The sequence below is a fragment of the Papilio machaon genome, chromosome 20 (genome assembly GCF_912999745.1).
Source record: "Papilio machaon chromosome 20, ilPapMach1.1, whole genome shotgun sequence".
In the NCBI taxonomy this organism is placed as follows: domain Eukaryota; kingdom Metazoa; phylum Arthropoda; class Insecta; order Lepidoptera; family Papilionidae; genus Papilio; species Papilio machaon.
Genome location: NC_060005.1, coordinates 391,061 through 415,512, shown reverse-complemented (window position 1 = coordinate 415,512; position 24,452 = coordinate 391,061). Strand labels below are relative to the sequence as shown.

General features: G+C 35.9%; 1 protein-coding gene across 9 annotated transcripts; it reads right to left on the bottom strand.

Moving 5' to 3' along the window:
* Nucleotides 1-37: 37 nt before the first annotated feature.
* On the bottom strand, nt 38-24,452 carry LOC106721149 (myogenesis-regulating glycosidase). Of its 9 annotated transcripts, XM_014516029.2 has the most exons (10): nt 24,304-24,452; nt 18,414-18,719; nt 18,154-18,335; nt 8,395-8,483; nt 3,271-3,412; nt 2,815-3,037; nt 2,220-2,399; nt 733-2,144; nt 457-634; nt 38-356 (listed from the first exon to the last, which is right to left on the bottom strand). In XM_014516029.2, exons 2-10 carry the CDS (start codon nt 18,688-18,690, stop codon nt 217-219), a joined length of 2,823 nt encoding a protein of 940 aa, XP_014371515.2. In that variant the 5' UTR covers nt 18,691-18,719; nt 24,304-24,452; the 3' UTR covers nt 38-216. The 9 variants fall into 9 exon arrangements, with proteins under 9 accessions (XP_014371515.2, XP_014371511.2, XP_014371512.2 ...); XM_014516025.2 differs by having other exon boundaries at nt 18,154-18,719; XM_014516026.2 differs by lacking the exon at nt 24,304-24,452 and adding an exon at nt 19,053-19,080 and having other exon boundaries at nt 18,154-18,719.

Sequence of the window (24,452 nt, the reverse complement as noted above, 5' to 3'; positions counted from 1 at the left end):
CATTTTCTTCATCATCAAACATTTCTAACACTCTCGGAAGAATGTAATTTGTGTTACAATTAAAGAATACATCGAACAGTATTAAAATTTTTGAAGAAATAAAAAACTTCAGTCAGTTCACTAATTACCGTTTGTACTTGGATCTTGAGACAGTATTAGTGGCATATCTGTTCGTCACACAATTGCTATAGTACTTGGTATTGTCAGATAATAGTGTCACTTGAACCTCATATCATCAGGCTTCCGAATGAAATACGCGACACGATCTACAGGTACGCGGTAGTCGTGCATCCAGCGGCTGCCCTTGCGCAGAGACCCGTCGATACCGTCCTGCCACAGCCCCGCCGGCAGGTACACTGTCAACAACAAAAACATCAAATAAAGGGATATCAAGATACACTTAAACAACCGACTTCTTTGTATCTTTCTATTAAAAGCGTTATACCAAAGTCTTACCTTCTCTACTGGTCTCTCCGGGACGCAGAACTGGAGCTACCACCAGCTCGTCTCCGATGGCGAATTCGTCGCGCACAGAGAGCGCGGAATCGCCTCCCGTTACCAGCCACAACGGACGAACCAGCGGCAGGCCCTCCTCCAGCGCTTCACGCTTGTATTTTAGCAGGAGTGGCGTTATCTGCACAAATACAATAATAGTCGACTCATAAGTAGAATATATGGAAATAATAGAATTAACCAAAACTATAGAAACAGAAGAATTTCAACATCACTTACCAGTTTTTGCCTCAACAAAGTCAAATTCTTTGCCATTTCTAACACTCTCTCGTCGTTATATTTGCTCGGTAAATGAGTAAACTTCATCACGGGCAAGAAAGTTGCCATCTGCAGCCATCTCATATACAGTTCTCTCTCAGGCAAATCTATTCCATTCTCTTGCGTCGAATTCGCTGCGTTAGATTCCATTAATCCCTTCGATGATGGTAAGAACTGCTCACTGCCCGGCCAATAAATGTCACCGCCCACAGCTCCTGGCATTATAAACGGATATCCGTTCACGCCATACGTTAACATTGTCGGTATAACTTGTCTCAAAGCCTGCCAAGTAGATTCAAACGGGGGTAAAGAAACAAAGATCGGCGGTCTCGGTAGATTCACCGCTGAGGACACCCCTATTATATCCAAAGACTTTTCGAAGGTTTTTGTAAATATTGTCTTGTACTGATCGGGGTTGATCAACTGCTTCTCGCACTGATAGTAATGTGGCATATCGTAAGCCGTGCCTAAATCGAAATAGAACGAGTCTATAAAGTATTCATCAATGACTGCTTGGAGCTTATCCAGTATCCAAGGAACTGATCGATTGTTCGTGATGTCGATCACACCCGCGCTGGGAGAAGACTTGAACCTTGTCAGTGCTGGGATTCGACGATCACCGTTTCTTTCGTTAACAAGCAATCTTTTCTGTACAGTCTCAGCAAAGTTTTTGCTTTCCGTGCTTACGAAAGGCTGAACCGTAAATGTTACTTTGAATCCTCTTCTATGCAACTTGTCAACTGTAATATTCAGTGTATCGAAGCGAGATTTATCGACGGTAAAGTCGCCTATTTCGTTCTGCCAGAATTCATTAATTAAAACGTGACCTTGTTTTAGAAAGCCTAGGTTAATTACGTCTTCGGTGTATTTTGAAATGGTTTCTGCGTTTAATTCGTGTTTGAATCTCGGTGCGATTTGCCAAACTGGCTCTGATATCAGTGATTCTAAAGTCTGCATGTCTTTCGGCTTCAAGCCGTCCCACAACGGCGCCCTTCTGTGGCTGTGTATAGAAGAATGTAGAGACTTCATATCTCTCGACGTACATATATTATATCGGAGTTCTGGAAATTCCGTAACCCTATTTACGAATGCAAAGTCATCAAATTTAGCTTTGAGACATATCTCCTTCCTGCCGTTATTAATGGCGACATGCAGAGGTGTTTCTTCGTCGATGATTAAAGCGGCTCCTTTGGAATTTATAAAGTAGCGTGTCAAAACGTTACTCCACTGTGACTTTTGTATGTCGCCAGTGATGAAGGGCGTGAAGTCTATGAGACCGGTGTTGACTGGCCAGGTCAAGTTTAGTGACTGTCCGCCGCCGTACCAATGAACCTTGGTGTCACTCCAGTCAAAGCAGTCCGTAGGTGCGATATCTATCATAATAGAAAAAATGACATTAGAATAGTTATTAATGAATGATTATAACATCATATGTGTGTGTATTTTACCTGAATGCAAAGCCTTCCAGTGCACGGAGTAACAAGTAGTGTTGTCGAGGCCGGGGTCGTGCGGCAAGCTCTTCAGGTAGAGCCTCAAGGCTCGCGCCCATTGCAGACACTCAGAGCCATCACCCAAGCGGTGCTCCGGCAAACACGGATACGATTTCTTCACGCCCTCCAGGCTTACACCTGACGAAATAGAAACACTTTAATAAGTATCAATTCTAGCAGATGTGAGTTTTACAATGCCATTTTAGTTTTGTCTACTTTGAATATCACTTCATTTAAGTCTTTCCCACTTTTCTATAACTTTTCCTTGTCTCTCTTTGTTAATTTATTTTTTCAACGTGTCCCTGAAACTAATGAACAGTAGTCAAGGTGCGTTCATCTATTTATCACTGTGGTTTATCACATTCAACAATTAAGGTAAATCTTCAATAAGGAAAACGTTTTTAATTCCTAGAAATATTACCAACTAGAATACAATCTACAATTTATTTTTGTAACAAGTATCAAAGTCTCTTGATTACACCTTTTCGGTATATTTCTCTATCCTATTTTATCACGTCCATATTATTTTCATAAACATAAAATACCAATTTACCTAAACTAGCTCTGAGTATCTCAATTTCATCCTTATTGTAGATCCTGATGAGTCGCTTGGGCTCGTTGAACTGCACAGTGTCGAAGTAGGCCTTCGTAAGGGCCTGCTGATGGTACAACACGTACGCGAAGCTGACAAAGAACACCACCGCTAGGAACATGAGAGCCACGAACGCACGTAGCTTGTAGTCTGTCGGTTTCTTACGCATCTTTTGCGGGATGCTCTGAAAAACATAGGGACTTGGTAATCTTGATATAACACAGAAAGACAGAGTTAGATCTTGCAGCAGTTAGACCAGAAGCGGGTCGAACGTTACTGACTGAATTCAGTATAGCCCAGTATACCAAATTCGTATATGTGGGAAAGGAATAGATAGATCTCGGACTTATAATGCGGTCAATGGAGAGGATCTGCGAGGGTTCGTTGCTTTTGAAACTTTGGTATAGTATTTCGAACCTGTAGTTTCTCCTTTAACAAGCTTGCCAGTGAGTTTACTGAGGTAACGGAGTTGCTGGGTGAGTAATCGTCGTCGTCCATGCTGAACTCAGAGCGGCCCAGGCGGCGCGCGCCCTTGCGCCGTGGAGACCGGAGAGGCGTCCTGTATACACAGTACTTAGGATATAACCATGGTTTCTAACTGATAATACTCTCATACTCTGATAATACAGAAATCTGAACCAACGGAGATGTAGGCCGGAGTAGTTATTGGAATATGTCCGAGGGCAAAGATGTTGATGTGCCGAATTACCCATCAGGGATAGTGACTGTCACATGGAAACGGAAGAAATAAGTTGTAGAGAGCCGAATCGGCCAAGCGCGCGCGTCGGTGGTTGGTGATGGAACAAATTGGGAAACCAAAAATAATATTTGATAGTACTATTGTTTCGGCAGTGGAGATGCACGGTAGGAACATAGGAGCCTCTCGATATCGAGCGTAAGCAGTTATTAATATTTTTTTGTACTTTTAATTTTCTCCATTTCTGGATATGATAGCCAAATATCCTATTTAATGTTATTTACAAAGAAAAACTTATACAAAAGTCTGTATGTCCGTCAGTTGAGAATAATGTCGCAGATAAATCAGCGTCATTTGATAACGTCAAATGGCGTAAAGTAGAGTCAATTTAAAATTTGTGCAAGGTCACACGGACACCGCAGATACTGGGAACGACACTAACATAACTGTAATGAGGATACTGCCACTGACACTCACGCAAACCCTCGTGTCAGTGTATGCTTGAAGTCGCTCGACAACTGTTTTAACGGAACATTTTGTTTTAGAGCCCAAATTGTCATCTACATAACCTATTTTTATTGGAAACTAGCTTTTACCCGCGACTCCGTCCGCGCGGAATAAAAAAATAGAAAACTTGGTAAAAATTATCCTATGTCCGTTTCCTGGTTCTAAGCTACTTGCCCACAAATTTTCAGTCAAATCGTTTCAGCCGTTCTTGAGTTATAAATGGTGTAACTAACACGACTTTCTTTTATATATATAGATTACAAAAAATCTCTATTAATTAATTTGTTTTAACATTTCAATGATTGTGTTTAATTTTTTATTTCATCTTAAACGGTTATCAACACGACCACCTATACACGGAAATTACGATAAATGAGGACGTTGAACGCACAATCTGTCGAATAAAAAAAATCAAATCGGCGAATTAGGAGTAAATCTAAGTACCTTAATAGCAACCATAAAAAAACTCCCTCCAATCGGCCGTAACACTTATTCATGACAGAAAAATCCAAGAAGTTTCACTTCAAATGTTACGAAATGTCTAAGGCATTTCTTTTAAAATGAAGACATCAAAAACTTTGAATATGTACTTACTAGCTGTCCACGCAGAATTAAAAAAAATGTAATAAGTACCCTATGTGTTCTTCCAGACTATGTTCTACATTTGTGCCAAATTTCATCAAGATCTGTTGAGCCGTTCTGGAGATACTTTCAAACAAACAAACATCCATCTAAACATTCGCATTTATATATAAGTACTAGCTGTCGCCCGCGACTCCGTCCGCGCGCAGTTAAAAAAAACTAAATGGGGGGGGGGGTTATGAAAAATTGATTTTGGCCGATTCTCAGACCTACTGAATATGCTAACAAAATTTCATGAGAATCGGTCAAGCCGTTTCGGAGGAGTTCAAGTTCGAACCCCGTGACACGAGAATTTTATATATAAGATGATAGTATGAAGGATGATGTATAAAAAACGTATCAATACAAAGGTACTATTAGATAAATTAATGTAACATTTTATTTATTCAAAGAAACAATATTACAATGCCACAATAAATATTTAGTACACATTTATATGCAAACACATTGACATACGGGTTATGTAAATGTTGGCAAAATAAAATCAGTTGAAAAAAAAATCTAGAATTAATGTTGTTTAACAATTATCGTTTATCCGCTTACATTGAAAACAAACAGATCAACAGGTCGTGATAATTATTTGTAGACATTTATTAATACAGAAAAATGTTATGTTATCTTACTCGAACGAAGCTCGATGAAATTTGACATAGATGTTATACATCAGGAAGAACACATATGTGACTTATTGTTCTTTTAAATTCGCGCTAACAGAGTCGCGGGCAACAGCTAGATTAAAATAAATGAACAAACATCGTAAAAAAATAAATTAAGTTATTAGCAATGTAATTATCGTTTAGTTATTGTTGTTTGTTTGATAATCGTACAATTAAATTGCAATAAACATATAGTAATCTATTCTATGCATATAAATATTATAAATCCGATAAAAAGTTAAAAGGAAAACAAAATAAAACTACTAAAATATCATTTAAAAGATTTAAATTCGTTTAAAATATTAAAAATACTTACATTATTTGCGTTAAATTTATAAAATACATTAATAAATCAGTAACAAATTAATATTTTTTGCTAATTAATGCTATGAACAAAATAAAATTTACTTACAATAAACGTATTTTCCAAAAAAAAACACCTCTATTTATTATTTATTAAAACGAATAACGAAATTAATAATCCTTATTTCGTTAGAAAATTGATTAAAAAATGTAAAGACAATTGCACACAAAAGTCTGTGATGAACGCACAACACGACTGACGTACTGACCAGGCCAACGCGCGATCGGCAAGAAGTTCGTTCGCGAAACTACTCTCAGACTGGTTTTTAATAAAACTATAATTATTTATTTATTATTCATCTAATCTGACGTCATTATAATGTAATATGCATGACCGTTTTTTATTCGATAATAACCTTTTTTATTAAATATCAGTGGGCAATAAATCTTTAAGTCGACTTGAGAAATCTGAGCATGATCTGGTTAGATTTTAGGTTAGGTCACTAACTAGATTTTTCTTGTAACTTTCTCTAGAATAAGCCCTTTCTCTGATACTAAATATGTAACAGTTTTCTCGGACTCATGTAGCTTGAGTTCTCAGAAGTACAGTCGTTAACAAAATATTTACATAAGTGTTTATTTTTTTCTTTCAATGTTCGTAACATCCGTACTTTGTACAAGGAAGTTATATTCGTAAGATTATTTTGGCAACAAACGTTCGAAAAAATCAATGTCTTAAACAACCTAAAAGTAATTTAAACTGTGTTTAAAAAAGTTTATGAAACATCACTTTTGCTTCTCATCTTCGGGAGAGATAAACCACTTTGAGTTAAAATTGTAATAAAATTATTAGATACCTCTTATATTAGATTAGTTACTTAATTAATTACTACGATAAAATTTTAATTAATTTTTTAACTAACTTACTAAATAATTAACTAAAATTAATTATGTTACTATAGTTTTGACACTATAAGTAAAATTAATAAAATTAAACCTTTCGTTGTTTAAACACAGTCCTTTAGCCATGAGATAAATACACAACTGGTTATAATTATTTAAATTTACTCTAATGAATTCGTCTAACTATTTCTGTTGAATTCAATTCAGAACATTTATAGAAGATATCATAGTAGAGCATACAAATATTTTTTTATTTTATTTTACAATTTTTAATTTTCTTAACAAAACTCAATTAATATTATACTGCAAATTGTGTCAGTTCTTCCCGATATCAAATAAAATGTAACAAACATACATTTAAATTTACTTTTAATATAATATATAAATAATTAGGTCAAGATCTGGCAAAGAAACATGATAATAAATGTTATCGCGAGAGGAATATTTACTTATATTTTATTACAAGTAAACTTTGTAGTGCATTAAATATAATTAATTTTAAAATAATTCATTTCGAAAAACATTGCTAAAATGAACAAAATAAATTTCGTAGGAATTAAAAAATAAATAATTTCGAAGAGCATAGACAAGAACTAAATAATAAGAATGATCAAATAAAAGAAAAAAACTGTTTTTAGAAAAATCAAGTAATTAAATTCAAATGACCGCGTAATTAAAAATTTTAATTACATTTTTGCACATTTAAGTACAAGTTTACAATTGTGTTACATAAACGCAATATCAAAACTCTCTTAGAAATATTTGACTCCATTTATTATCTGTGTATGTGTTATCTCAAGTATAGAATTCCCGCGCAAATCTGACAGATGACAGATGAGAAATCGCGCCCTCTGATCACATAATGGCGGGCGATGTGTGTCAATTGGTTATTCCTACGCTGACCGACGCGACGCAGCGGTGATTCGCACGGACATCGATTGAATACGAAACAAGCAGTACTTTCTCTCATATTAGTGTATGATGCAAATTCATTATCAAAAGAACAATTTACAGGATTCGTTTTTCAGGTTCCATTTCTGTAAGTAAGCTAGCTAATGCTTTTGATTGTGGATTTAATGTTATTCATTATAATTGAGCTATATAATAAGAAAAAAAAGGAAGCTTATAGAAGGAAAAAAATCAAATTTAATATTTCCTGTTGAAATGTTAAAATCTTCAAGATCTATCGTTCACTACTTCAAGTTTCCCGTCATACCAATCTAATCTATCAAATAGAACGCGTAAAAAGTTGAAACAAATTGAAATCTTGAAGATATAAAGTAAATTATAAAAATGTCTTAGCTTATGTGACCGAAATAACCGGTAAGGTTTACACAATAGAGCTGTCAAATTGCGTTACGACAAAGGGAGCAACTAATAGGCCAATACAGCGCAGGCGAGGCGAAAGATTGCACGCGGATGGGTTCAACGACCGGATGCACTTCCTTATTAAGTTGTCCCTTAAGATTGAGTGCAGACTGCTCCCCCCTCTCCCCCCGCACGACACAGTGCCCTCCCCCCGCGCACGTCATCCTCGGACCTGCGTAAGTCACAGCCTAACTGACCTAACCTATTGTCAAATCTGATCCTAAGAAAAGTTACTCCGGTTTTCCACTTTCGTCACTTTTGTATAAAATACATTTATCATAGAAAAAGCAAAGAGTAAGCATGTTCAAGAAAAGTGAAAATCAATAAGAACAAAGAGTAAAAATTAGAACTCTGTTTTATCTTAAGATCTTTACCAAAATATCGTTATCTCTATTTATCAAAGACAACGAGGGAGATGAACAAATGTTTCTGCAGTGTAAACTCACGGATAGCAAATCCACTCACTTGACTCTGTCGTCATCAGACAGCGCATTGCCGTCGTCCCCATTGCCATCACTAAAGCCCGAAGCAGAGCTCTGATGATGCTCCGGTATCTGGAAGATGTCAAACATAAATTACAACACTCATTATCTGTTTTATTGACATTTTCGGAGATATTTTTCATTCATAATTTTTTGATAATAATAGACATATCTTACAAATATTATAAACTAGCTTTTACCCGCGACTCCGTTCGCGCGGAATAAAAAATAGAATACGGGGTAAAAATTATCCTATGTCCGTTTCCTGGTTCTAAGCTACCTGCCCAACAATTTTCAGTCAAATCGATTCAGCCGTTCTTGAGTTATAAATAGTGTAACAAACACGACTTTCTTTTATATATATAGATATAGATGTGAATGTTTAGATGGATGGATGTTTGTTAGATATCTCCAGAACGGCTCAACGGATTCGATTAAATGGGCCATGGATGTAGAACATAGACTGGTAAAACACATATGCTACTAATTACGTTTTTTAAAATGCCGCCCGGACTCAGTATGCGAGCAAAATCTAGTTGTAGTTACAATAAAATGTTATTCTTTAAGATAAGTAAACAGAAGTACATTTTACGAATAAGTGTTCTTTAGGTAGGGTATTAAGACGATTACAATCAAAGAAAAGGCCTATCGACAAAAGATAAATCTAACCTGCGTTAAGGGAATGCAATCAAAATCGTTTCGTTTGACGCCGCGCATGCTCGTCTGTGCAGTCACAGCGGGGAACTCAATTAACATTAATTATAACAACCCAGTCTTTAATTTAGGCATTAGTCTGAACACGGGTCTAGTTCAAGTACAAAACCTTTATAACGATAAGTTGTGAACTCATGCGATGGTTATATATATTTAAGTGATTGAATCAACAGTACCGATTTATAAGAATGGATAGGATAGATTTATCAATCTATATAAAAACAATAAAAACATCAGGAATTAAAATTATTGTAGGTCTCGTAAGACACGGCAACAGTTGGATTAATGGAGCGGCTAGACCAGCGTAGTACCATTACCTTAGTTACATTTGATATTCGAAAGGTCTTGTTTCCATCTGATGTAGATGCCGCAAACTCAATTGCCACTTTTAAACGTGGTTCTCTGATAGTAACATGATTATGTTATTTATTCGTGAAGTGTTATCAATTGACTATAATGAAAATACGCAATTTTAGAACTATTTGAAATTCAACGTTGCCACAAAACACCTTTTTCTCAAAATAATAATTAAAACATAAAAGTCCTTGACACCGAGTTTCTTTTATTTTAAGCAAACTTTTTGCAAATTAAATAGTACTAAATAATAACGCCATCTATTACCAAAAGTTGAAAATCTTTGCTCACAAGTATCTCCATAAAGTATCTATATTTGCATAGATGGCGCTGAGAAGATTTAACCAATTTGAAAAATTTAGCTTTCAAGTATTCTCTATAAACATAGATGGCGCTAAGGACAGCTAAATTAAACTAGTTTTATTCATTTAAAATGTGGTTTAAATATGAAATGCTAATAAAATAAACTAAAAAATTATAACAGAGATTGTTAAAAGTATGGTATACATACGAGTAATCTAAAGAATATTAAATTAAATAAAAAATTAACATAAAACGAATTGAGACCTTGGAGTCGAGGTAGTTGTTGATACTGCCAGAGCTGTCCGAATTGCTGCTGGCAATGCTACCATCGCTGCCATTGAAACTCCTGCCACTGCCATTGACACTACTCTTGCTCAAATCTGAATCCGATTCTATCCAAAGCGGTGAACGATATTTGAACTTGTGAGCGAATGCGTTAAATCGTGACTCGTTATTCATTTTTAATTAATTATTACTGGAAATAATTTATTTTATAATGAACACCTTTGTTAACAACTCTTACACTCTTGATCTCACTTTTATAATCTGTACAACATTTTAAATACTGGCTGAATTTTTATTACGATTGCACTGAACATTAATGTATCAACTTTTGTAGTTCACAATACCGGGTCAAACAAAAAAGGCAGAGATTGTTAAAAAGGTTAGGTACGGGAACTTTATAACTGTGTGTGAGGTCTAAGATCACGGACAAATTCAAATGAATTCAATGTAGGCAAATAGGTCGCGTGCAGGGGATTGACAACTGCGGTATTCAATTTTAAATTAAGATATTTTAAATGTATGCTAAGAAACCATTCAAGTTTTTTTTTAATTTCAAACACCGAAAACTCGTTTTTGTCGGAATGAAGTAATCCACTCATGTTTTCTGGGATACAGAAGATGAGAAAAGGTGAAATTCTTCGTTCATTCGGCCTTTATTGTGAAGCAAGAAAGTTACTCAAAATTTTTTAAAGATTCGTTGTTATAACAACCCTATGTTTGAACATCAGAGTTCGTTGACATTTCCAACTAATAAGTGTAACTGATAAACAATATGATACCATAGTTAGAAAATTTTGATTAGATGTATGTTTAAGAAAGACAATCTTAGCTACTAAGATGATAGGATGTGCCTATTCACACAAGTTTCTAGAGATATTCAAAACTAGCTGTGTTCGTGCGGAATTAAAACAAAATATAATAAGTATCCTATGTGTTCTTTCAGACTATGTCCTACGTCTATGCCAAATTTCATTAATATCTGTTAAGCCGTTCCGGAGATACCTTTAAAGAAACATCCATCCATCTAAACATTCGCATTTATAATATTAATATGATCTAAATCTTTTAATACTGAAACAAACTCGCCTAAAACACAGTTCAGGTACAAATATGTGTACACAGAGATGATGTCCTCCGTGACGTAATCCGTCAATGGCGAACCTTGCTATCTCCGAGAGTGCGATCGGAGATGACTGGCAAATCCGAACTTAGTTTTGAAAGTCCGGTCGCACGGCGCACAGTACAACCGGCCTGAGGAATCGTATGTATAGGTATAGGAAGGCTTTGGTCGAGTTTTTCTAATTTGGCGCTTTGCATCCAGGTCTTGTAATCGTCGGGTTTCGAAGCGTGTTACTGCCAAATTGACAGAGTTGCGCCATTCTCTTCTCTGTTGCGCGAGCTCTTCCCAACCTTTGACCGGTACCTCACATGCAGTCAGATGTCGTTTGATAACATCTCTGTATCTTAAGAACTGACCTCCAGATTTGCGCTTACTCCCTTTAAGTTGAGAGTAAAATATAGCTTTAGGCAACCTGGAGTCGGTCATACGAACGAGATGTCCGCACCATCTCAGCTGGTTTTTAATGATCATGGCCTCTATTCCGGACATCTCAGTCCGCTGCAGGACTTCAGAGTTAGGTACTCGGTCATGCCACTTAATATGTAGAATAGACCGTAGACATCGCATGTGGAAGGTGTCGAGCCGTTTTACGTCACCTTTGTAAAGACACCATGTCTCTGTGGCATAGAGAAGTATGGGCAGAATGACCGCTTTGTATACAGCGATCTTGGTGTGCATTCGAAGATCATGAGAGTCCCAGACTCTTCTCCTTAGCCTGCCGAATGATGTCGCTGCCTTTGCTATTCTTGAGGAAATTTCAGTTTCGAGGCGGTTATCATATCGAACGTAACTACCCAGATACTTAAAGGACTGTACTTCCTCAAGAGGCTTATCTCGGAGACAAATCGGTGTGGGGTCTGTCGAGGTACCACGAACAGGCTGCTTGAGAACTTGTGTTTTCGAGACGCTTATAAGCAGACCGAATTTTCTACACGACTCGTCAAGACGATTCAAAAAGATTTGTAGACTGTTTGCATCATGGGCCATCAGACAGACATCGTCTGCATAAAGAGCATCCAGTATTGACACTTCTTGTATCATTCGCTTAGATCTAAAACGCGACAAGTCAAAGACACTTTTATCAGATCTGACTTCGAGGTAGATTTGTCCAGTACAGTTATTGTAAGAATCTCGCAGTACTGCAGCGAAATAGATAGCGAAGAGAGTCGGGGCCATTACGCATCCTTGCTTGACACCGCTTGTAACTGAAAAGTTTTTTGTGAGGTCACCTTCATGTCGTACGCGAGCTGTCATGCCGTCATGAAATTGACGTATAAGATTTACGAACTTTCCAGGACAACCCGTCTTTTCAAGGATAGCCCACAGAGCGGATCTCGGCACTCGGTCGAACGCTTTCTCAAGATCAACAAAACACATGTGAAGGTCACGTTGCTGTTCAATACATTTTTCTTGCATTTGTTTAACGATAAAGATAGCGTCTGTTGTTCCTCTGCCGGCCCTAAAGCCATATTGACTTTCAGGCAAAATCCGTTCTGCTAACTCTCCAAGCCGTTGATTTAAAATATGAGCTAGGATTTTTCCGGCTGCGTTAAGTAAGGCGACACCTCTGTAGGATCCACAATCAGAGGTATCACCCTTGCCCTTATAGATCTTACAAATGATAGCATCTTTCCAGTCTTGAGGTATATCCTCAGTATCCCAGATCTTCAGCGTCAATTCAAAGAGACTGTTTTGAATATTGGGCCCACCGTATTTGTAAAGCTCGGCGGGCAGACTGTCCGAGCCAGCAGCTTTATTGTTTTTAAGCCTATTTACGGCGAGGAGAAATTCCTCAAAAGTAGGAGGCGTGTTAAGCTCCACAGATGTAGGGAGAGCTTGAATACTATTTATTACTCCGAGATCGACCCCATCAGTGAGTGGATTTAGAACGTCACTAAAGTGTTCAGCCCAACGGTGCAACACCTCATCATGTTCTGTTAATCGTTTTGATTTGTCGCGCGAGTAGATTGGGGAAATCTTTTTAAACCGAGGTCCGAAAATTGTTCTTAGAGATTCATAGAATAGGCCTGTCTGCTTAATATCTGCAAGATGTTGTAATTCCACTGCTTTCATCATCCACCATCGGTTTTTCAATTCGCGCACTTTGAGTTTGAGATCTCTTTGTAAGGTTTTTCGTTGCGTACTATTGACAGTTGGGCTCCTTAGCAGGCGCCGAAAATCACTAACGAGCTTCGTAATCTCATTGTCGGAGTCGTCAAACCAATCCTGATTTTTCTTTTTCGGCTTGCCTACAACTCGCTCAGCTACTTCATGAAGTGATCGTGCTAAGTTACACCATTGTTCATTAATAGAAGATGTCGTGTTAGGTGGCATTTTACCAAATTCCGAGTTCAGGTTTTGTTGAACTTCACGCGACTGAATGAGCTTTGAGAAAGCTAGTCGAGCCGGAATATTGTGGTTTGATCGGCGAGGAGGTTTATAATTGATACGAATCTTCGATTTTATTAGCCGGTGATCTGTCCAACCAACAGCGCCCCGCATTGCTCTTGTAATAAGGACATCTTTCAGATCAACCCTGCGTACGATGACATAATCAATAAGATGCCAATGTTTAGAGCGTGGGTGCATCCATGAGGTTTTAAACTTGTCGGCCATGCGGAAAAAAGAATTTGTGATGCAGAGGTTAAATTCTGCACATAAAGATAGAAGGAGCTCACCATTGGAATTACATTTTCCAATTCCATGTCGGCCAAGAATCCCTTCCCAGATGTGGAAATCGGTGCCAGTGCGTGCATTAAAGTCTCCCATGAGAATGATTTTATCATTGGGTGGTATATGTTGCAGGGTTTTTCGGAGATCGTTGTAAAACCGCAGTTTCTCGTCATCATCGTAAGTCATTGTAGGAGCATATACGCTAATTAGATGAAGATATTTGTTTAAACCGGTATGCAACCTAAGGGTCATAAGCCTATCGCTTATGCCTTTTGGTTTTTCTATAAGTGAATTAGCGATATTTGTTTTTAAAGCAAAACCTACTCCACAACTAGCTCTTTCAGAAGCAGGTTTCCCAACCCAGTAGTAAGTGTATCCCCCGCGGTCCTCACGAAGTTCTCCACTATCAGCTAAGTGAGTCTCGCTTAGGGCAACTATGTCTATTTTGTATCTAGACAGTTCTCTTGCGATAAGAGCAGTTTTTCGCTCTGGACATAAGTTTGTAGGGCTGTCAAGTAATGTTCGAACATTCCAAGTCGCAAAGGTCAGTGTTGTATTTGGCGATATCTTAACTTTTTGAATTTTTCGACCGCATTTGTTCGGTGCCCGAAGGCCGCGGTGTGCCAGCGGGGTAGAGTACAAGACGGACTATGTTTAGGCCACCTTTTCTAGGCCCCTCCCCTGTGCAGGGGTAAGCAGAGCGATCCTAAATAGGGCTGCTTAGTCGTCAGACGTGCTGCCGAACCCGTACTTCCGCCTAAGTCAAGTCCGGGAGCGACCACTCTCGTCTGACCGCCTATGTGCAGAGAAATGACTCAGAATGACACAGAGATGACGTAGGTAACGTGTTTCGCACGTCTTATCATTTTGTTATACATAAATTCCAAATTTTTATATTTTTAATGTAAACAACTCTCAATTAGAAGTTACTATATAACAACAAAAATCAACAAAGACATTGTTATTTGCAAAGAAATTAACAACATGAAAATGCATAAAACTAAATTAATCTAATTTGTTATATTATCATAAAACTTTATTTCATATCAAAAATATCAATAAAATATTGATCAATATTTCGTATAATATAAAATAAAAACTGTAGTGCCGAAGTTGAGCATCTCGGCCGGATGTGGTCAGGCAATTTTGATAATCTGTGTGCGGATTGCGGACTGGGGAGTGGTCGGCCAGTGTCATAGCATGGGCAGTGGAATACACCGCGAGTTCCTCGAGACGTACGTAAATAGAGCTAACTTGCAAGAAAATAAACGATGACCTTTGATCTGTTAACCTTTGACTCCTTGGAGGAGGAATACAAGACGCGAAGATGTGGCAGCTCAAAACAACTAGAATTACTGCTAGTTAATTTAACAAGTTAGGTAGGTAAACTCAAGTTATATATCTTCTCGATAGTTTTGTTTTTTTATATCACAAACGAGCAAGCGGTCACCTGAATCCGCCAGAATAGCGACATTCACAATTGCAGATGCGTTGCCTACCTTTAATAGACAGAGGCGGGGACGCACAGAAAGAGGATATATCCTATTCCTATGCGTCCCCTCCTCAGTCAAATCCACTTCCCCTTCCCATCCTTTCCTTATAAGAAAAGGGTGGATGGACTATAATTAAGCCTCCAGCACCACACTCATAAGACTGAAACGCGGAATTGCTTCCACTTCACACCTGTCTTCTGTGTGATTCTTGTTTTACGTAATTTGTGGGCTACTGTATTTTCTAAAGTATATTAGACTACTCTATTCTAGTGCTGAACTCCTAATAATATGCCTAATTATTAATTAATTAGCAAATTGCCTCGTTTATCAAATTATTTAGTTAAATTTGTAGTTTTTGTCTTGTGTTAAATTGTTATTATTATGATTAGATAATTTTTATTATTTGCAGATATGCGGCTAACAGCGTTGAGGTCATGTGATGTAATTTAACAATTAAAATTAGACCTTTTATTACATACAACGCCAACTCTAACTATCAATTTAAAAGTTTAAGTAACAACAGTTATTTAAAAAAGCATCAACTCACGTTAATTTTAGCTTCCTTCTTCGTTCTTTCAAAATTTGTAATTTCATCGGGCATCGAAATTGAGGCTCTTTTCAATTTTCTATACACTACAGGACTGTCACTACCAATTGTTACATTGTTATCCGTTTTCCCTTCACTTTTATCAGTCCTACTTTCATACGATTCGGCGAATTTCACTTCAGGTGTTGGAGATCTCACTTCTGGTGTGGAAGATTTCACTTCAGATGTGATAGATCCCACTTCAGCAGAGTTTTTAGGGCTGCCAACTGTAAAGTTAACATCAGATGGTCCCGCCTCGTCTTCGTCGATGTATTTAATGTCATTCGGTGTTCGATTCGCTTCGAGAATTAGTCGTCTGGTTTCCGTAGGCATTTCTACATAGTCGTGAGGATATGAAGGAATGTGTAGCCTAAGATCTGGTTTCTTCCGCATCCTCATTTTGCGTTATCTTACAAATATTGTCTTAGAACGTTCAATTTCAATATTAGATAAGTTATCTTGTTAATTCAAGGCAGCGTGGACATTATAGGAAATTTTACATCACCTTGACTACCACTATAATTGATAATTAGAAATACTAATTTGTTATTTTTTTTCTTTTAAATTCGCGATTGATACACAGTTTTCAAGCTGTGTAAGCGCACTACACTTGAAATGTACTACAACTAAATATTGCAAAACATTTCTTTTCCATTATCAAATGATATCTTTGATTATATCACGTGGTGTTTTGATAGTAACAAAGTTGAATTTAAATGTTTACTGCGTCTTCGATTACATTTTGGTATTTATTAGGAACTAAGCGTTACAATTCTTGAAGAACCTTGCATTAATTACTACGTTCGGAGCTAAGTTTAGTTGTAGTTTAGACCAGAATAACTTTCTATGTGTCTTAAGTTAAAATTATTCAATTTAACAAAATACCAAAATCGTAATCACAAATTTCCCGAAAATTTATGCGAACAATCTACTTAGATATTTCATGTTTTTTGATCTACAGTTAAATTAAATTGCTATTGTTTTATAACAGGCATTTAACATATTGAAACAGATTTCATAAGAAAAATACAGGTTTTCAATGAAAACACGAAACAGCTCTATATAATATACAAGATAAAAAATTATCCTATGTCCGTCTCCTAGTTCTAAGCTACCTCCCCATCAATTTTCAGCTAAATCAGTTCGACCAATCTTGAGTTAGTAGTGTAACTAACACGACTTTCTTTTATATATATAGATTAAGAACTTTTTGACAAATATCTGGCAACATTTTACAATAGAACATAACAAATCTGCATCAATTTAAATTTCTTTTGTTTTATTTTAAGATAAACGTCATGAGATAAAAAATGTGATTCTTTGTTCTTTTAATCGCGTCTAATAAACCTGCAACCTACATTTTGTTGTTGGTTTAATTTATAATCTTTAGGAATTAAAGCCGAGCGTTTCAGATACGAAAGTTAATCCAACAGATAGCATAGAAATGTGTAATTAAATCTAACGAAAGCATTCAGAGTACTTATGGTATCTAATACTCATACATCGAAACTACGGGGAACCATTGAACTCGATAAATGCAAATTTTGAATAGATTTTTGTTACCACGTAACACCTGGAGTTTTTGTATCTATGTATTTGTAAGCTCTAAGAAATTGACGTTTACGTTTTTATTTTATTTTAATGATTAAGAATTTATAATCTAGATTGTAAACTCAGTCTTAGTATAATAGCTAGGCCTAGTTCTTAGATGTATCACCTTAATCTAATCTCTTACGTCTCGGCTTAACGCGTTACACAAACAGAGCGATATCTCACTTCGTTAATTCGTAAAGTCTATTAACACAGTAACGTACATATCATACTGTAAGGGTTTTATACGAAATCGCCATTTAAAAATTTTATTCATTAATATATTTAACCTAACCTTTTTACATACGAACTAAAGAAATATCATCATCATCAACAGCCTTTATCTGCCCACTGCTGGGCATAGGCCTTTCCCAATGCCTTCCACAGTACCCGGTCCTCCGCCTTTCGCATCCAACAACTTCCCGCCGTGCGGATTATGTCGTCGGAAATTAAAGAAATTAATTATTATTATTAAAGAAATATAAAATTATAATATTAGTCAGAGCTAAAAATATTACAATTAGCTTTTGCCCACAACTTTGTCTGCGCGGAATAAAAAAAAACTAATAAGTAGCCGTTCTAGAGGTACGCATTTATAATATTAGTAAGAAAGATTAGACTCACCCCTTCCTCTGGATTGGCCAAGTAGTGCTGCTTTAAGACTTCCGATTCCAAATTCTGTAATGTTGGCATCGAGATAGAGTTCCTTCTTAACCCTGCTCTTCTCTGTTCTACTTCTTTCTCCATGACTATCATGTCACTTGATTCCTGCGCACCGAATGCTTTAGATGTGCTCGGAGAAGATTCTGATATATCAGTCGATTGTGTATTAGGACTTGTTGGGCTAGACTTTGAGTCAGGGTCTAAAGTAATATAAAGTGTACCTTCTGGTGTGTTTACGACTATTGTGTCACTATTAGGTGTACGAACAGCTCCTAAATCTTTGGCGTGTATTTTGTCCTCCTTCCGCTGCTGCGGTTTCTCATCTTCCGTCTCATGTTTCCTTATGTCAAGTCTTTTGGGACGTGTCGGTTCATTCTTTACTTGGTCGAGTTCTACGCATTCGTCAACAAATGGTATTGTTTTGTTTGATTTCGGTTCAGGTGAATTTAAACCTTTTGCTACTCCTTCGAATGGATTGTTGGGTGCATTGTTGGCCATTTTTATTTAGTTTATTTCATAGTAGAAATCTGTAAAATAATTACATATAATTAATAAGAGAATACATTATCTTTTAACATCTACATGTTCTGTTTGATTAAAATTTGTTTTTTACAATCACGTTGTAAAGAATGCATTAAATATTCAATGGCTTAATGTAATTCAAAATATTATTTAAATTGAATTTTAAATTTGAACGTTAAGTATCTGAGAACGTACAAAAAATAACATTACCTCGGAATTTAAAAAAAAATTACGCTATGATATTCATGTTTGGTTAAATAATTCATTGTTTCAATTTTAAATTAAATAATTTATAAGATGTAACAACAATTGTAACATAGCAAAACTAAATTGTGCACCTGAGTTGTTTGGAGTGACGGTTCGGTGATTAGCGGCCGCCATATTTGTTATGTGATTCAATAAAGGCGGGAAAACCGTTGTATGTCATGCGGACATCAACACGTCAAGTTTGTATGGATGTGTGTGAAGTATTTATATTAAAATTTAATAATTATTTAAAGAGAGGATCACACATTTCTCCAAGTATCAGTATGCTTAACAAATGGATCAAATTATTTTTACTATTTACTTTTTATGAAACGGAATACAAATTCGAACATCTTCTAAACATTACTTATCATGATTTAAGATTAAAAATGTTAATCAAAAATAATTCGGATAAGCAAAAATGCTTTGGCTATTAGAAAATAATTCAAAACGTGACAAAGATTAAGAAATCCACAGCACAAGGTTGTACAGTAGCCGTATGTGTGCGCAGGCTTTAAGCAGATCTGCAAGCAGATCTGTTGATATAGTTTAGAGTACGTCACACATTGGCCCGGTAGATAATTTAACTTTTAGATTACAACCTCTAGATAAATATATTTTGTCATTAGAAAAAGACATGGTCAATGGAGGTTATTGCCAGCCAGCAATTACAGTTAGCCTTATTTAAAAAAAATGAATATAGTAATGGGATAATGAATAAATTATCAGAGAAAATGCTTGGAACTGAGACGCTGCTTTTGCCTGATTTCAATTGACCAAGACGGTCTATACAACTACACGCTAGTACTTAGCCTAACTTTAAATGTCAAATTGTATTACTCATTGAAGTTCAAAGGTTGTTTACTCTAATAATTTAATAGTTTTAGCTCTGTCGGTCGTGTGACACCAGTTTACTGACCGAATCATATATACATAAGGAAACATTTCATGTAACCTTTTATCACACGTTACGTAATGTAACCAACTTGCATGCTATTGTTTGGATATATGTATATAATTTAAATACGATTAGTCCTTGTTTATTACCCGACTGACTCAGGAAGGGTAAACTCCGTATAGTTTCTTGGTGTTTCTCCCAGTTATCGTTTTTTATAATGTTACTAAAAGAATAACATTATTTAGCTTTAGCGTTCTTAATAAAAAGAGATTTTAAAAAGATTCTATAATGATTACAGCATCAGTATAGCCTGCAGTATAAGTAGCAATTAAAATGGAAATTAAATTAATTGAAATTAATTTAAAGTCATTAACGAAAAGAAAAAAAAGAAACAATGATTCATTACTTTCCATTTCTTTAATTTTTCTTAATCCATGAAATACAATCGTAGTCTTGCAAATGTTACTAGTACTACTACTATAAGTTTCCACAACCAATCACCTGTATAAAAGCAAATTGCTATCTGTTTTGTAACGACAATAATTACAATATGTTGCATTTCACATGGTTTCTGTCAGTGAAAATACAACATAAGCAACATTAAACAAAAACACTTACTTTATTATTTCTCTCACTTTCCGTCGAGTTGGCTGAAATATTATTGTACCAATACAATTTCCCGCAACAGATTTTTTAAGGGACATTGTAAAAATATTTAATAATTTATCATAACATAAATAAATAAAGCAATAAAAATTATAACAATTACGGCGTAAATAAAGTAGTCCAAATAAAAAATACACCAAAAACATTTCACATTGCCACTGGGTAAGCCGTTTTCACATTTGAAACTTATTTTAAACATGACAATTTAAAAAAAAACTAGAATATGAACACGATAAAATTGATTTTTAATTTAAAATGATATTTTTAGTACATTAATTAAATGCAGGAAACGTGGCTCCTGGGTTACATCACTACTATAATGACCACTAACAACAAATCCGTTTGCATTGCTCACGCGCTTCACACTGCTAATAGTTAACAAAACTCGTTAATTAAATTACAACTCACAGAATTAGCAATTTTCAACTCTTCCACTAAAAATAATAACCTAAAAGATGCTTCTCAGATGATTTAGAAAAGAATGTGAAGGGGGTGTATGAAACTGGGGCACCCTTGTCGTGGGTTACATAATAATTTTTGTAACCTATAAACTTCAATTATTATTCGAGCTAGCAAAATCTTCAACTCATACATGTTCAGTTTCCTTGCCCCATCAATTTACTGATGAAGAACCATTCTTTTGTTTATAACGAGGCAGTTTACTTTACGCGTTGTAATGGCATAAAATTTGAGCGCAAATCGCTTCTCATTACGCTAACACTCTCAAGGAACTATACGTTCATTGTCTTTGCTTATCTCTTTAGTAATAATACTGTTGGAGGCGATTTAATAATTTAAATAAGTTTTATATAAATCAACTATACTATAACTTTAAGATTTATGATAGCCTTTATCTACAACGTTGCTTGCATTATCCTGCAAGACTAGAATGAATATGTAGTTACCAATTAACACGTACCATCTTTTGACAATATTCCAACTTAACATCAAGTGGTATCGTGGCCAGGTGCTTTGATTATTGTAGAAGAATTACAATGAAGTTTAATGTATGCCTACCAATCACCGTGAAATCACAACAAATAAGGTTACTACGAATTTACAATAGTTAAGTTTTGTGGAAGTACTGAATTATTGTTTTTGAGATTCGGATATATAGAGAAGCAATAAACTATCGTACTAAAATTATAAATGTGAATGTTTAGATGGATGGATGTATGTTTGTATCTCTGAAACGGCTCAACGGATCTTGATGTAATTTGGCACAGATGTAGAACATAGTCTGGAAGAACACATAAGCTACTTATTACGTTTTTTTCAACTCCGCGCGGACGAAGCTGCTAGCGACAGCTATTAACCCTATAATTCGATCGCGAGCTTGTCCTGGATGAAAGCAGTAGGGTATTAAAAACAAAATTATAGTCGAACCTGGATAAGCAAGTATCCAAAAGTGCGATATTTTTCTCGCTAATAGAAGTTTCTCTTTTACCCGAATTTCTTGCTTATGGAGGTCATCCGTAGGTACCGGATAATAACTGTGTCTTATAAGGTTTCTCGCTTATCCAAGTTCCACTGTGTTATTATAAAAATATTTACATTTGTTTGCTTCACTGTGGTAACTTTAACTGAGGTTCATCACATATTAATAACAATGATATTAATCCTTTTAAAGATACAAAGATAAACAAAAATCTCGTGTTCTTCACGCTACGCTGAAGCGAGATTCACAAAGCGAGCATTGTTTTCATGCATATCGTACCTGTTCCACGTGCTTTACATATAGCAAGCTACTGTGTAAACTTATGCATCCTTTCTCAATATTAAATGCGCAGTCACCCTGATAAAGGACCCTGACGGGTCTGAAACTATTGAGTACATTGGATTATACGTCAATTTACACGTGATTAGTGTATTATTCATCAATATATGATGAATGTTGGTGACGTAGATGTAGAGCGCATGACAAGGCCGGACCAAAATTTATGTCAGGGCGGGCATGGGCCCACGCCACGAGGCGGCGGATATGAAATTCTCAGCCTGACATAGTCGAAAACCAAGCACAGAGCCCAGAATAGAGCGAGATCGCGGCGCACAGTGGACGCCTTCTACTCTTCTTCTACTGTACTTCTACCAATACTGGGACCTAGGAAGATAAATACGTAATGCCCACGCCATGTTTCAATGTGTTTTTCGATTGTCGCACTGCATATGTGCATTTATACGTCCATCCTACGGTGAAGAAAAATATGCAATCAGTACATATCTGAAAATAATTTTAAAAGGGACGTTACGAGTATAATACAGCAGACTGTACTCTAAAGTAAGTTAGGCTCTAAAAAGTATGACTATATAATTAACTAGATGTCGCCCGCGACTCTGTCCGCGAGGCATTAAAAAGTAAGTAGTCTATGTGTTCTTCCAGACTATGTTCTAAAATCGTGCCGAATTTCATCAAGATCCGTTGAGTTCAAACAAGTATCCATTCATCTAAATATTTGCATTTATAATATTAGTTAGATTTAATATTCCACAGCACGTCAATGTCAAAGACATCGTGCGTCCCACTTGCATATGGTTAGCGAATTTGCTGCACAATGCTACGAAATCCTGTTGACACGTAGGTTGATTGCTCAAAGTGATCTGTTCAAAATAAAATAAATTGCATACTCAAGAAAAGATACCACATTTAAGGGTTAGGTCAATCTTCACAACTAGACAAGCAGTTTCGTTTGGAGGTAGTCAAAATTACACCTTAACCCTCTTGGCAGTAGGGCAATAATCAACGTTAAATGTGATTGTAATGGAATGCATTTTTTTTTAAATACTTGGGGTTGTAATTTTCAAAGCGCTGTTATAAACTTTATATTTAAAATATTCCTGTATCAATCAGTAGCTCTTATCTTTATTATTAAACTAGTTGTCGCCCACGACTCCGTCAGCGTGGAAATTAAAAAATAATGATAAGTTGCTTTTGTATTTTTCCAGACTATGTTCTATATGTATGCCAAATTTCATCGAGATCTGTTGAGCCGTTCTGGAGATATCTTCAAACAAACATCCATCCATCCATCTAAACATTCGCATCTATATCTATCTATATATATAAAAGAAAGTCGTGTTAGTTACACTATTTATAACTCAAGAACGGCTGAATCGATTTGACTGAAAATTCGTGGGCCTTAGAACCAGGAAACGGACATAGGATAATTTTTACCCCGTTTTCTATTTTATATACCGCGCGGACGGAGTCGCGGGTAAAAGCTAGTTTATAATATTAGTAAGATAATTTTGCTTTGTCACTTTTCTCATCTGCATTGATTATGATAACGCCATAATTCAGGCTTCGAAATGTTAAATCACGTTATGATCCGTTAAAAATAACTGTTATTTTTACAATTTTGAGTGCAAATAATTTTGATTATCCTTACAACATAATAGGAAAGCAGTAAAATTATTTTATATGTTCATAATTGAATATTTTGTACTAATAATTTCTTAGTTTGTAATATTTAATTTTTAACTGTGGAGTTCCTAATTTCGGTTATTTTAAAATAGTCAAAGGAAGGACTTTAGGGTTCTAAATTCAGGTTTTAGAAGATAAAATTAAATCTAAGCTTATCTCTAAAATTAGACTATGAGAAATATCTTCCCTTGATTTCAGTTCAGTTTTTCAAATTTGAAATTAATCAAAACTAACTATATTTTTTTCCCCTAAAAAAACAGTGTTTCACTTCGTTTTTGGTTATCCGTTAACCTAAAAAATCTAATGTATTAATTCTGTTAAATATCATAAAGTAATATAATAAAAAAATTCAACCTACCACAATTAAAAAACATAAAATTTCACACACTCGCAATCACCGTGAGTACACTTCATGAAGTTTGAAAAATAATTCCTAAAATGGCGCGTTGCGATGCGCGCGCGCAAACCACACTGGTCCGGTGTTATCTATCTCTTAACACTACCAAC